Source organism: Rhinatrema bivittatum, chromosome 6 (assembly GCF_901001135.1).
Source record: "Rhinatrema bivittatum chromosome 6, aRhiBiv1.1, whole genome shotgun sequence".
In the NCBI taxonomy this organism is placed as follows: domain Eukaryota; kingdom Metazoa; phylum Chordata; class Amphibia; order Gymnophiona; family Rhinatrematidae; genus Rhinatrema; species Rhinatrema bivittatum.
In genome coordinates this window covers 78,901,584-78,916,606 of record NC_042620.1, presented here as the reverse complement: position 1 = coordinate 78,916,606, position 15,023 = coordinate 78,901,584, and the positions used below count along the sequence as shown (strand labels likewise).

General features: G+C 43.4%; 1 protein-coding gene across 5 annotated transcripts in view; it reads right to left on the bottom strand.

Moving 5' to 3' along the window:
• Positions 1-15,023, bottom strand: part of GALNT13 (polypeptide N-acetylgalactosaminyltransferase 13) — a 740,598-nt gene that overhangs the window by 419,639 nt on the left and 305,936 nt on the right. For 4 of the 5 annotated variants that reach the window (XM_029605509.1, XM_029605512.1, XM_029605510.1 and 1 more), the window contains exon 2: positions 14,565-14,731. The exons of the other annotated variant lie outside the window; for it this stretch is intronic. In XM_029605509.1, the coding sequence (XP_029461369.1) occupies positions 14,565-14,731 (167 nt within the window). The remainder of the gene's footprint in view (positions 1-14,564; positions 14,732-15,023) is intronic. 5 annotated transcript variants of the gene reach the window in all.

Genomic DNA, 15,023 nt, shown 5'->3' with positions numbered 1-15,023 from the left:
TAGGTGTGCTTACAAAAAAAATCAACATATACATACACGTTAACAAAATACATATATAAATAAATGACATACATAACTGAAAAGCCAGTGTTATTGTTCAAAAAATTGTATGGGTGCAAGAATGGAGTATTAATGTATTTTTGTATGTGTATGACCTTGGTGCAAAAAAGGGGGTTGAACCTATATATTAGTAACTGAAATGTACACACCACACAGTGAAGGTAGAGAAATGGTCAGAGGAACAAAAATTGTACAAAGTACAGAAAGTAACAAATACCTATCGTTGTTAATTATCTTCAATTGTGAATGATCAATGATCAGTCAGAAATCATATAATCCAGACTAAGCAACTTGGTCTTATGATCTATTAAAATCGAAAAAAGGTAGTAAAATGGTTATAATGTGAATGAAAAATAGTAAAGTTGTAAATATCTAAATAAAATCTAACAATGAATAAGAAAAAAGACATAAAAATAAAAAATGAAAATAAAAATAAAAGTAAAAATAAAAAGATGGTGTAGAGCGATAATAAGGTATTAAAATAGAAAACTAAAAAAAAGAATACTAAAAATCCAATGAGGAAAAATAAAATAAAGGGTACTAAAAATGTTAGAGTAAACCAAATGATTAATAAAGATGGTATACATATATAAATAGGGCATACTGATTTGAGAAACATGTACCTTCAACTCTTGTTCAAAAGGTTATTACCTTGGCGGGCTTTTCCTGATCAGATGCTACGAGCATACATTTAAATACCCCTAACGTAGTTAGTCCCGTTTTTCATTTCGAGGATAAGCGCAAGGTAATGCGCTTAACAGTGACTGTTGTAAGTAAGTTTTTTGATGATCTTTGCCGAGATCGCTTGTTTAAAACAATCATCATTACTTATAAATGCGGACTGCTATTGTTCTATATTTCACCATAAGTAGTAGTACACTCCGGTTTTGTTTCGCCAGTCTAGTCAGCTATGTTTTCTGAATTGCTCTGAATTCGTAAGTTTTATTGTCACTAGCTAACTGTACGATATTAGTCACCATTGGTAACCTTTTTTAAGTTTTAAAAGCGATTTAAATATGTGACTAACATTGAGCCTTACCATGGCCAAATCGTCATTTTTTGTTAATAACCTTTTCACATCGCTAACTCGGCTCGACATTCTGTTTTGGTTTCGGCAGATTTTGAATGCACCATGTGTGTTCCTATTACGGCTTTGAAAGGAGTGCACTGAAACCGGTTTAGACACAAAAATCATGCCGCAAAATCATTCAGCACATTCAGCGCATTTGATACTATCTCTTCTTTAGAAATCAAGTCCCTTGTAAAAAAAACTTAATCCAGCTAAACATCCGATAGATCTGATTCAAGTTTGTATTCTTAAATCAATTGCTAATACGATAGCACCGTTTATTACCAACATTGTCAATACATCATTAACGGAAGGAATTGTCCCTGATATTTTAAAGAATGCCATAATCAAACCAATTCTGAAAAAACCTTCCCTTGACAACACACAACTGAAAAATTATAGACCAATCTCCAACTTACCATTTTTGGCCAAAATAATAGAAAAAGTAACTCAAAAACAGCTTGATAATTATCTAGAGTCTAATAACATTCTATTTCCTAACCAGTATGGGTTTAGAAAAAATTTTAATACTGAAACTCTTTTAATTGCCCTCATGGACACAGTTTTAAGAGGTTTGGATAATGGAAAAAGCTTTTTTTAGTGCTTTTAGATTTATCGTCTGCTTTTGATACAGTGGATCATAGCATTTTATTGAAACGGCTAACAGAAATTGGGATTAGTGACACAGTTTTAAACTGGTTTCCGTCGTTCCTCAATAACCGGTCATATTGCGTTAAAATTAACAATGCCACCTCTGATAAATTTGTGTTCCGAACTGGTGTACCTCAGGGGTCCACCCTTTCGGCTTCACTTTTTAATATTTATGTCTTACCCATTTGTCACTTTTTAAACGGTTTAGGTTTGAAATTTTATTTATACGCTAACGATATTCAGTTTTTAGTTCCTATTGAAAAATCAGTTGAGGATACACTGGAAATTGTTAAAATTTATATAATATCATTAAAACAATTAATTCAGCACTTACGGCTAGTTTTAAATATGGATAAAATAGAAATTGTACTTCTTGAATGCAAGTGTCATTTTAATAGTATATCTGCAATGCTTTTAAATGCTGACACAAAAATATGTCCCTCCTTTTGTATCCGTGATTTAGGGCTAATTATTGACACTGAGTTCTCATTCAAAAAACATATAGCCGCCAAGTTGAAAGATGGCTATTTTAAATTCTTAAAGTTAAAGCCGTTTTTAGAGTATAGAGATTTTAGGACTGTTCAACAAACCCTTATTTTTGCTAATCTAGATTATTGTAATTCTTTGTTGCTTGGCTTGCCTGCTTCTAGTGTTCGTCCGCTTCAGGTCCTGCAGAATGCGGCAGCCCGAGTTCTGACAGGTAAACGAAAGTGTGACCACATTACTCCCACTCTGATGAAACTACATTGGCTCCCAATACACTGTCGAGTTCAATATAAAGTTGCCTGTCTAATTCAAAATGTTATATACGGAGAGCAAACTGAGTGGCTCAACACATCTCTGCGTCTTCATGTACCTCAGGGAGATTTGAGATCCGCTAATAAGGGTCTCTTATCAGTTCCTACCATCAGATCAGCAAGGCTCACCCAGGTGAGAGATCGTGTTCTATCCATCGCAGGAACAAAGCTATGGAACTCTTTACCAACTCACTTGAGATTGTGTGCAGAAAAAAAGCAATTCAAGTCTGATCTCAAGACTTGGTTATTTAAATGTGCTTTTACAGAAAGGGGTAGATTTTCAAAGGGGTACACGCGTACGATACGCGCGTACCCCACGAAAACCTACCCCAAACTCCCCCTGTGCGCGCCGAGCCTATTTTGCATAGGGCGTGTTGGGGGGAGGGCCATTTCGTGAGCGGGCCCGGGGGCATGGTCAAGGCCTCCGGACCAGCCCCCGGGTCGGGTGATGGCATGCCAGCAGCCTGCTGTCGCGCGCAGATTTACGTCTGCTTTCCGCAGGCGTAAATCTGCCAACAAAGGTAGGGGGGGGTTAGATAGGGCCAGGGGGGGGGTGTTAGGTAGGGGAAGGGAGGGGAAGGTGAGGGGAGGCGGAAGGAAAGTTCCCTCCGAGGCCGCTCCATTTTCGGGGCGGCCTCGGAGGGAACAGGCAGCGCGCGCCGACCCCGGATTTTATAAGATACGCGCTCCCATTGTCAATCATTGCATTCAAGTTCAACACACTTTTTCCCAACTTAAATGGACAGTATTGGATAGAGATGAGAATCGTGTCCTCGATCGTCTTAACGATCGATTTCGGCTGGGAGGGGGAGGGAATCGTATCGTCGCCGTTTGGGTGTTTAGAGTATCATGAAAATCGTTAAAATCGTGAACCGGCACACTAAAACCCACCCCCAACCCTTTAAATTAAATCCCCCACCCTCCCGAACCCCCCCCCCAAATGCCTTAAATTACCTGGGGGTCCAGCGGCGGTCCATAGCTAAATCGGGGGAAGGGGGAGGGCAGGAAAACCGGCACACTAAAACACCCTAAAACCCACCCCCGACCCTTTAAATTAAATCCCCCACCCTCCCGAACCCCCCCCAAATGCCTTAAATTACCTGGGGGTCCAGCGGCGGTCCGTAGCTAAATCGGGGAAAGGGGGAGGGCATACGCCGGCCATACGCGTATGGCTGGCGACATTTTCCGTACCACGCCGGCAGGAGATCGACTGCAGGAGGTCGTTCAGCCGGGGTTCCGGACCCCGGCTGAACGACCTCCTGCAGTCGATCTCCTGCCGGCGCCATTTTCTGTACAGGAAGGTCGTTCAGCGGGGGTCCGGAACCCCCGCTGAACGACCTCCTGCAGTCGATCTCCTGCCGGCGTGGTACGGAAAATGATTCGCGGCAGGAGATCCCCCCCTCTGGACCCCCAGGGACTTTTGGCCAGCTTGGGGGGGCCTCCTGACCCCCACAAGACTTGCCAAAAGTCCAGCGGGGGTCCGGAACGACCTCCTGCAGTCGAATCGTGTTGGTCTATGACCGCCACCATTTTGTGCCGCCATTTTGCAAAATGGCGGCGCAGAATGGCGCCGGCTGAAGACAACACGATTCAATTGCGGGAGGCCGTTCCGGACCGCCGCTGGACCCCCAGGTAATTTAAGGTATTTGGGGGGGGGGGGTTCGGGAGGGTGGGGGATTTAATTTAAAGGGTCGGGGGTGGGTTTTAGGGGGTTTTAGTGTGCCGGTTTTTCTGCCCTCCCCCTTCCCCCGATTTACGATTTTTTGACGATAAATCGGGGGAATTGGTATTGTATCGTGGCCCTAACGATTTTTGACGATTTAAAATATATCGGACGATATTTTAAATCGTCAAAAAATGATTCACATCCCTAGTATTGGAACAAGTTTTGCAACACTCTCGTGGCAGTGATATTCACCGTCAGTTGAACTACCGTGAACAATGGTGGATCTTTACCCTCTCTGCGCAAGTACCTACAGGACTAAATGAAAGCATTGAGTGGTCAACGCTGTTGTGAATTCTCATTGGTGGTATTCACTTTGCTCCCCTCCATTGGCTAGTTTCACATCTGCCAGTCAGTATAAATTAAGTTAGAAAAATGGCGGATCTTAGCTCCGGTAAAGCTGAAGTTTAGTAGCGGCTGAGAAACGAGTCCTGACACTTGAAAATGTATGTAACTTAGTAACTTAAAAGATTATACTTTTCCAATTTGAGAATTTAATGCTTCAATATGTATTTCTGTTTCGCAGAGCACAATTTAAAAGCCACCCCTGAAGAAGTGTACGAAACACGAGCTGTGTCGGGTCGGGCGATTCAGAAGTGCTGTTCTCTCCTTTTAATGATAAGTGCCAGTGTCTTTAAAATCTTTAAAAGTTTAAATAACTAAAAGCAACTTAAAATGCTTAAGTTTACATTGACTTAGCTTGGAAACCAATGATTACAATTTCACAGCCTTTTGCCAACAAACAGGCTGCAAGTTAACGCTCAAAAACAAGCCAACACACACACAAAAAAAAGAAAAAAAATAAGCATGAAAGAAGTAATGCTGAAAAAAGTGGTGTTACGGCTGTTTTAAAGTGAGTTAATGCTGAATGTTATGAGGTTTTCCAAGTTTTTTCAATAAGAACATTAAGCATTAAGACTACATCGGCTTCCAATATATGATGTTCATGCATTGTTATATAAAGTATACTTTAGGCATTCCTGCTGCATATATATATTTAGGGGATGGGGAGGTTAGGATGGATATGGAAAATAAGTTGGTTTTTCTCATTGTTTTGTTTTTTTTTGTCAATTAGGGGGTTATTTACTAAAGGTTTATCACGTGCGTTAGGATTTAAATTAGCTGGAGGGGGAGGAGTCGGGGTGGGGAGGGAGAGGGACCCAGGGGGAAGATATATATTCCTAAAATGCCTTTCTAATAATCAAATGCCTATGACAATTGTGAATATTTATGAGCCAAATTCAAATCAAGGGCAATCTGTGACATGAGCCTCATGAAACTGGCAGCATTTGGCTCAGGAAACTGATAATGGGGGAGAGGACTTTAATAGAGCTTTATCCACATATCTGAATACCTCCTTGGAGCTATCCCACACTAAATCTATAACAACCAATTTTCAAATAAATGCTTAAAGATGTAGGGGTGGTAGATATTTGGAATTTGCATTCAGATCAGAAAACTAAAACTTTCTGCTCCCATCCACTTGATTCCTGTTCTCAAATTCCCTGCTTAATTGCAGATAGCAGAAATCAATAATATAATTACTGATTATATTAGGTCAGATCATACCTCCTGCTGGATCATGGCAGTGAAAAGTCCCACTCAGAACTCTTAGAAAAAAATTTTGAATGCTAAATTATAGCTTTATTCAGAAAAAAGAAAGGGAAAGAAGAAATCAGACAAGCCATTCTAGAATATTTTGAATTAAAAGGGTGGGAGAGCAGGGGAGGAGACCAGGCAGGATAGTATGGGATTGCATGAGAGCAAGTATTAAATGTAGATCAATAGCATATGCTGCAAGAGAGAAAAAGAAAAAAGGAGGAAGATAACTCTGTAAATCAAACAGCAAAATTGGAGTGGAGACATAAAGAAAAAGTACTAGAAAAATTACAAAGGACCTTCACAGGGTTAAGAGGGAAACTGAAACTCATCTTAGCAGAAGAAAATGCCTTTAAGATACAGAGAGTCAGATAAACATTTTATGAAAAAAAAGCGTAAAGCTAGCAAAATAAAACTTGTTCTCAAAGATGCTCTTACCAGTGCTGCACAGAGTATTAGGGAGAATACTCGATATAGCTCACCTGGCATTTATAATGAGCAGGCAAGCATCAGATAACATTAAGAAGATTATCGATCTTATTTGAGCAGCTATACAAGGAAAGACTCCAAACGGCAATTATGGCCATATATGCAAAAGAGCCCTTTAATAAAGTAAACTGGGATTTCATGCACTGAGTACTTCAAAAAGAGGACTTACAAGGTCATTCATCAAAATGCATTATGACGTTAGTGCATGCATTATTGTTCATAACGCAAATGCAAAGTTTTTGGAGGGGCAGGATCAGGGAGGAGTTTGGGTGGCGGGCATAACTCGCGTGTGCCGGCTGGCCACGCCCCTGAAACGCCCCTGGGCCAGAACCACGCCTGCGGCCCCACACCTGGATGATGCGCCGCCGCGACACGCCCCCGACACGCCCCCCCCAGGAAAGCCCCGGGACTTACGCGCGTCCCGGGGCTTGCGTGCGCCGCCGAGCCCATTCAACATAGGCTCGGTGCGCGCAGGGGGAGCTTGGGGCAGTTTTCGGGGGGGGGGGGGGTACGTGTGTATCTTACGCGCGTACTCCTTTGAAAATCTGCCCCAAAGTGAATAATTTTAAATCAAAATATTGATGTATTTGAGAAAGAATTTAAAATGCAATTACTGAATGTCCATAGAAATATTTTAACATCACTAAATATTTGCAAATAAAAAAACTGAAAAAAACGAGGGCCTTTGGTCTATCAATATAGTCTCCATCCTGTTTAAGTAGGATTATAACAGCTCATAGGAAGAGTTTTTATGCCTTACTTTAGGGGGTTATTAAATATAACGGCAGTGTTAGTCCTTTGTGTTCAGTCACAGGGAGGAGAACAGACCGGCCTATAGGCTTTGCATTCAACTGGAGAACTGACTGCTTCCACCAGGCAGAAAGTAATCATGCATTCTGCTTCCCACATGAACCCCGAAAGCAACAAAACAAGACTTGTATCAGATTTGCCTTTGCTGGGTTGAGAAACATTCAGCACTTCTGACTTCCTTAATAGGGAGCAAACCTTCCCCAGATCTGAAAAGCAGGTGCAACCATTGCTTCCTGTCTCTGTCAGTATAGTTGTTGCCAAAAATGCATTGATTTCCCATGGGAAAAGTATCGTGAGTCTCTTCTTAGTGTTCTGGCAATGCAAAGTGTAATCTATTGCACCTTTGGAATGTTATTTATGTTCTTTGCTTAAAAAAAGACAGTAACCAGGACAACAGTGAGAGGTCCATGCCTCCCAATACGAAAAAAAAAAACAAAACACAACAGACAAAATGCCTGGACACAGAATTTGTTTGGGAATAAAATAGGGCCACAACTTTATTAAAGTGTCTAAACCCTGAAATAGGGTCTGAACTGTTCACCTGAGCCTTGTAATAACAGACGGTACTAAATTATGCAGGGATAGTAATGAACTGTCCACCCCCATCTCCCACCCCCTGAAAAATCTCACACAGGCCTGCCTCAACTAGGCAAGGCTCGGATTGTGGCAATCAATGTAATGAGCTGTCCCTTGTCCAGCTGGTCCATTTTAGACCATTGTATGCACAGTGCTAGCTTGTCCCTGACCAATGAGATGTTTTCCGCTAAGATGTCACATTTGTCTTCCCTGCTAGAGATGTGAATCGGAACCGGAATCAGTTCCAACTCCGGTTCCAATTCACATCGTGCATTTTTTTTCGTGCGGCCTGATCGTTTTTTGTTTTTTTTTTATCGGCTGTGCCAAAGCCGATAAACAAAAAACCCACCCCGATACTTCAAAACAGCTCCCTTAGCTTCCCCCACCCTCCTGACCCCCCCCCCAAAAAACATTTTAAATCACCTGGTGGTCCAGTGGTGGTCCCAGGCGGGCCATCCAGTGCTCCTACCATGTGACAGGGGCCGTCCAATGGCACGGATACCCTGTCACATGGCAAGGGCAAAGGGCCATCGGTGCCATTTTTATTAGTGGCAGCCAACGGCCCGAGAGCGGGAGATCGCTCCCGGGATCACCACTGGACCACCAGGTGATTTAAAACGTTTTTTTTTGGGGGGGGGGGGTCGGGATGGTGGGGGAAGCTAAGGGAGCTGTTTTGAAGTGTCGGGGTGGATTTAGGGATTGTTTTTTGTGTGCCGTTTTTCCCGCCCTCCCCCAAAATGATAAGAGAACCCCATGAACAATTTTGTGGGGTTTTCCTATCGGTTTCAGGGAGTCCCCGATTTCTGACGACTTTGAAAATATCGTACGATATTTTCAATCGTCAGAAATACGATTCACATCCCTATTCCCTGCTGTGTGATACCACCACCAGCTCCCCAACCCTCATGGTAGCAAAAAATGCTATGAAAAGGCAGCTCTATAGAGGGCTGCTTCAAACTCGGAAGAGGCTACTGTTGGCAAGGAATGCCAGAGGGCCAGCATGCGCTCATGAGTGACGGGTCTACAAGTATCTAGTCATGCTGACCAAATTTGACAACTTATCCAGCTTGTCCTGCACTTTACTATATATAGGGTCCTTCGTTTTAAGTTTAAACCAATTTTTCACCTATATATTCCTGGATTTTTCCAAAAGTTACAACTGGTATAAACTACTTTTCATGCTTATTTTAGGCTGATTAAAGTGCAGCTCCAGGGCTGCAAATACATGGTCTCAAGGCCTCCAACAACTGCTGGAAGCCAGAGCAGGCCAAAGCACTTGCAACATTTCAAGCTCAGCGCTGGCCCTCCAGTGAGCTGATGTGACGTTTCAAGCCCTGCCATCACCAACCCCAGGTAGCCAAAGTACCTGCTGCTTGAGTGCAGCATTTGAAGTGGGCCATGTCCACCAGAAGTACTTCCTGGCAAACTTCCTGGCCCTGCACAAAAGCAGAAGTGCAGTGCTGCAGAGCCTCAATAAGCATTGCTGCTGAAGGAGAGAGAAGAAGCCTGAAGCCACCACTAGTAAGGATGAATGCTGGAACAATGGGGAGAGGAAGAGGGAGATTCTCTGGATTGTGGGGTGAGGAGGGAAAGTGACATGCTAGGCAGGGGATAGGGGTACAGATAGAAATGCTGTTGAATGGGTGAGTGGGAGAATCTGCTTAATATTGTTTTATGATCCTGGCTTCTGTCTGCCAGCATAAACTCCGATAATTACCCAGAAAAATAATGAGTCGCATTTTTCCATTGATTTTCTCCTTTATTGTTCTCAACATAATAAACTCTGATAAATTCCCAGGAAAAATTTAAACAATAAAATCAAAAAATGAAGGTCTCTAACAATATAGCATTGCCATGGAATCAAGCTCAGTGCCTATAGAAGGCAAGGCCTGTGGCCAGAGGGACACCAAATTCAGTGACCACCTCCTGAAACTGGGATAACAGGTCATGACTGGACTGAGATGTATCAGGCCTTACAAATAAAACCTCGTCCAGGTAATGGACGATGTTGGGAGTCCCCGCACGATGGCCAGCTTCCCAATGCAGAAATGTGCTAAACAAGTCCAGGTAAGCACATGACATGGAGCAACCCAGGGGGCATGCACCTGTCAAAACAGAATGTGCCTTCGAACTGGAAGACAAGCAGAGGGAAGCTATCTGGGTGAACAGGGAGTAGCTGGAATGTGAACTCCATATCCACCTTGACCAGGCAGCAACTAGCTCCACTCTTCCTGAACGTGTTCACCATGCTGTAGAATGAGGCATATTGCACGAAGCACTGTTGTTGTGGGATAAAATCATTCACCGACAGATCTTTCGGGTACAAGAGGTTGTGGTTCAGCCGGTTCTTTAGGCAATACCGCCAAAGTTGACAACACCATGTGGCAGAAGGCCTACTGGGAAAAGGTCCCATAATATGCTCCAAAGCCAGCTTAGAGGGCAATTTATCTCCAATCATGCTGGAAAAGGGATGGAACAGAGCGTGCATTGGGAAATGAATGTGTGGTCGACAAACCTGAATATGGTATTTTAAAACTATCCCTCAAACTGGATAGTAAGACAGCTGCTGCCTCCTTGTCAGGATAAATAGCCAAACAGAGCCAAACAGCCATATGCTCCCAGAAAATCGGTGTGGAGCCCTTAAGAACACCATGTCACTACTTGATGCCTCCAGCAAGGGAATCAGATGCACTTCTTTTGGGAGCTTACTGACAAAATGGCCAGCTGTGCAAAATGTACAGATGTGCTTGTTTTTGCAGTCTGAGGCTATACACTTGCCCTGATGAATCTCCAGTCAGCGTTACAGATGGTAGTGTTTTCTTTTGCCTGGGCACTGATGCTTGGCAGAACCTCGAAAAGGGATACTTCACATTCTGCCCAAATGATGACTCAGAGGGCATGGTGGCCACCAGTGGTCATGTGACCACCATGACATTTCCTGGGTATCCAACATCCTTTTCTTAAAGACCTCGACATAATTCAGCCATGCAAAGCCTTTGTACTGGGCATGTGAGTTCATGATTGCATCAAGATAAAACCATAATGCAAATGTATGCACAGAATCTGCTTTTGACGCTATTTTAGCTAAACTGGAGAAATAGCACACTCAACTAAATATATTTTGAGGAAACGTTTAATAGAGCTGGTGTGTCATACACCCTTGCCCTCCTCCTTACTCCCACCCCTGTTCCTGTACCCTTTTAAGCAAAATGAAGATATCCACATACTACCTGCACTTACAGGCCAATGCAACATAGTGCGCTCAGCTGAGCACACGGCTTTATACGTGCTTGGACGCATGTGCAAAAAACCCCTCATGCAATAAGGGGATTAGCACATCCAAAACACACGTCCAACCAGCGCATAGCTATTAGTGCTCATCACATGTAAATTTATTTATTTATTTATAACTTTTATATACCGAGGTTCAATTAACAAGATTAATTATCACTTCGGTTTACATTACAACCAGCAAAAACAACAGAGACAGAGTCTTGTTTTACAATGAACAGGGAAGAAAATAACCTGGATAACATAAAATAGGTAAAAGCAGGTATAGGGACCAGGGTCAGTATAACTTGAGCGAAAGCAGGGTAATTATATAGGGGAGTACTATGATGGCCTCATAAGGGAGAAGTGAACTAATGATGCGGACTAAAACGAAGGTGGAGTGGTCATGGGAAAGCTTGTTCAAACAACAAAGTCTTAAGTCTCTTCTTGAAGGAGATTGGACATTGTTCCAGCCTTAGTTCAGGAGGGAGCAGGTTCCATAGCTTGGGGCCCGAAGCGGACATAGCTCTTTTTCTGAAGGAGGTCTTGATGGTGGGTGCTTGAAGAGTGCCTCTCTGGGATAGTCTTATTGGGCGGACGGAGATGTGGAGTTGCAAAGGTATTCATGCTGTTGAGGCTATTACCCCAATGCAAAATTTTCCGCATAGCCACGGCACCCATTTTAATGCTGCAAATTTAATGCCTCCCTGGGAGCAGCTGTTAAAGCATGCGGTGTTCAAGGGCTGACGGAAAAAAAAACAAAAAAATCCTGCTTTCTGTGATTCTTCCTATTAGTATCCTAGCGATATTAAATAGGAAGAACCACAGAAAGCAGAATTATGTCCCACTCAACAACAACAAAAAAAAAATCCTCTTTTCTGTGGTTCCTCATAGGGGGGAACTACAGAAAGCAGCATCCTTCAAGGTCTGGCTCAATCGGAACCCCTGCCAGCAGTGAGTGAAGAAGTTAATACATTAATATTAAGGGCCGTGCACTTGATATAATTGGTCCATTCACTGTCACATTTCAGAGAAAGGACCAATCCCATTTCAGAAGGCTGTCCTGAAAGGGGACTGATCCTTTCACAGACAAGTGTCAGTGAAAGGACCAATCAGGAACAGCCCTGCCAGTGGTGGGGAGGGAGCTCTGGCCAGGCTGTTCTAGGTACACAGCCACTTCTCCTGGGTGCCTGATGCAGAGCACTAGGAACGCACAAATTACCCCTGCATGCCCCTTTCAGTGTGGCAGCTCATTTGCCTATTGCATCCAACACCCAGGACAGGTGGATGTGCGTGCGTTCAAAAAACATGCACCCAGTTTGGATGCACGTTCTTTACATGCTGATATTGCATCAGCCTGTTTAGTGCTTGCCTAGGTGGGTAAGCAGGTTGCTGCCAACTGCTCTGATGTTGCCCCATCTGTAGAAGACCCTGAGCTAGATGAGCTAGACAAACTACTGCTGTCAGAGGAGGAGCCCAAGCTAGATGTGCCCTCCTATACTTGCACTTGTACTTCTTATTAGTACCTCCCACCTCTGCCATAACTGTTGACTCACCCCCAGAAGCTACTACTGATCATTGAGGCACCTTTCCACTCTCCTGGGATAAACCTGCTGTAGGTGCAGCTATGCGCTGCTGAAGCTGTGTTGCCTGGATGACTAACTGCTCCAGAGTTGATCGGGATGCTGAGGCTCCTCCATTCCCAGACCCAGGAGTTACTGGATTCCTGCTCCATGAAGCCATGCCCATAACATGCCAGGGTGAAAGGGTGGTCCTATGGCCCTGGCAGTGGTGGTGAGGATACCTTCAAGGGATGGGCACCAGCCTGCTTCTTGGGAAGGACACCACTGCCCTTGCCCATCAGGCATCCACTGACAGTCAGATGATGAGCTAGCTAAGAGGGCGGCAGCAGCGAGATTGAGAAATCTTCTCTTCAGGGCCAGCCTTTGGTGCTCTATTCCTATCTCCCCTGGATAAGCCACAGCATCTGGGTTTCCCCCTTGGACCCATCCATGCTCCAGCCAGAGTCTCGTCCGCCATGCTGATCAGCCCCAGAGCCCTGGGGGCCTGCTCTACCTCCTCCCAGCAGCCCTTAAGCCCACCCTGTGTGCCCATTGTGCTAGCATCCATGCATAATGTAGAAGAACACTCCCACTCCTCCATAGCAGCTTCTGCGTGGTTAGCAACCCGCTGGGCTATGTCATTCTTTCTGGGTGACACACAACAGACTGGAGCCCCTGAATCAGACAGATGGGGCATTCTGAACCCAGTGGCCTCTGGGGTGAACCGAAAGGTGGTGAGGCTTACCTGCTCGTGCAAGGTCGGACCTACATGTGGATCAAGGGGGAAGACTACCAGGTACCCAGAAGCTGCTGCTGCTGAAAACAACATATAGATTTATATATATTTTAGTGATGTTCCAGCCCTGCAATCCAGGGCTGAATGAAAAAAAATATATAATTTTTTTTTAGTATGAGGGCAGGCCTGTGCCTGCCATGAACAGCAATCTAGCCAAACCCCTGAGAAGAAGGAGAAAGAGGTCAGGCTGACCACCCACCCATTCCTTTAACCACTCTACTGAACAATGCCCTTAAGGTGAGTGCTCTCCAATGGGAAGCAACCCTAATCCCCTGAAGAGGAAGGAGAAGGGGCAATCTCCACCCACAATCCTGTTGGGCACTGGGGAGGTGGGAGCGTTGGCTGCCATGCTTGCTAGGTTGGCTGTTGCAGGTTGATGACACATCACCAATGATGGCCAGAAAGAGAAGGCAGGCATATTTGTGTGTGTATGCAGCAAGGAGATCTCCCCGGGACACTCCCTGACCATCCCCCACCACAGCAAAACAGGGTACAGACTGGTCACTGCACAAGCGCCCAGTTACACGTGGAACACATACACTTGGCTTTGCGCCACACACATATATTGTAGTAGATGGGAAGAATCATGTACTTATATCTTTACAGAATTATCCAGGCAAGAAGGATATGAATAATAGATAATGCATACTTTTTACTATATAGTCTGCATAAGAGTAGGATATAACTTCTCAGGGGTGACAGTAGCCCTTTTCAGTCCAATTCAACTGATTGCATTTCAAGAGTGTTTCTCTCTTGAATCTTGAAATTCATTTCCAGCAAAGGTGACTAGAGTCTCTTTTTATCTCATTTGTTAGGCATTTTCTTTTTGTCAAATGTTACCATTGAGTTCACTATCTGATGAAACTCAGGAAAAGATATTTGTAAATCAACAAAATCATTTCTCATCTGTAAAATATAACCAAACATTCACATATACAGCCTTTTGCAGTACAGTGCAATGAATAAAGTCTCGTGCATACAGTGTGTGTTTAAACTCTCATTATTACAGAGAAATGTTTCACAGAGAACACAACAAACTGATCATCTTATTAGTATGCATAAGAATTAGAAAAAGCAGATACTGCAGATAAGACTAATTTGACTAAACTATAGATTGTTATAATTACAGGAAAAACTCCAGTTAGTCCAAAATGAGTCTTACCTCTTTCACTGGCATCATCCACCAAGATTACCTCTGAGAGGAGGCGACGTGGGGAACGATTTATAACACTGTGAACAGTACGAAGAAGAGTACTCCATGCTTCATTATGAAAGACAATAACTATACTTGTATTTGGAAGGTCATCAGGGTATGTTTTTGTTTTGCATCTGTTAAAAGAAGAATATAAGATTTAGCTTCTGGCAGTGCCAGTACTCTAATTATTGTATGATCAAATTTCAGTGCAGTCCATGGTGACTAGCACCTCATCAGAATGATTCAGAGACACATCCTCAATTTTATACCAAATAATTGTTTTGTCACCTTGTGTCAAATTGTTCCCTATAGAATACTAAGTATTTAAAAATAAAACCAGGAAAATACAATAGAAATAATAATATTTCAATTAGATAATCCCATATTTCTTTCTTATTGAAGTAGAAGACACAAAAGAGGAAAGCA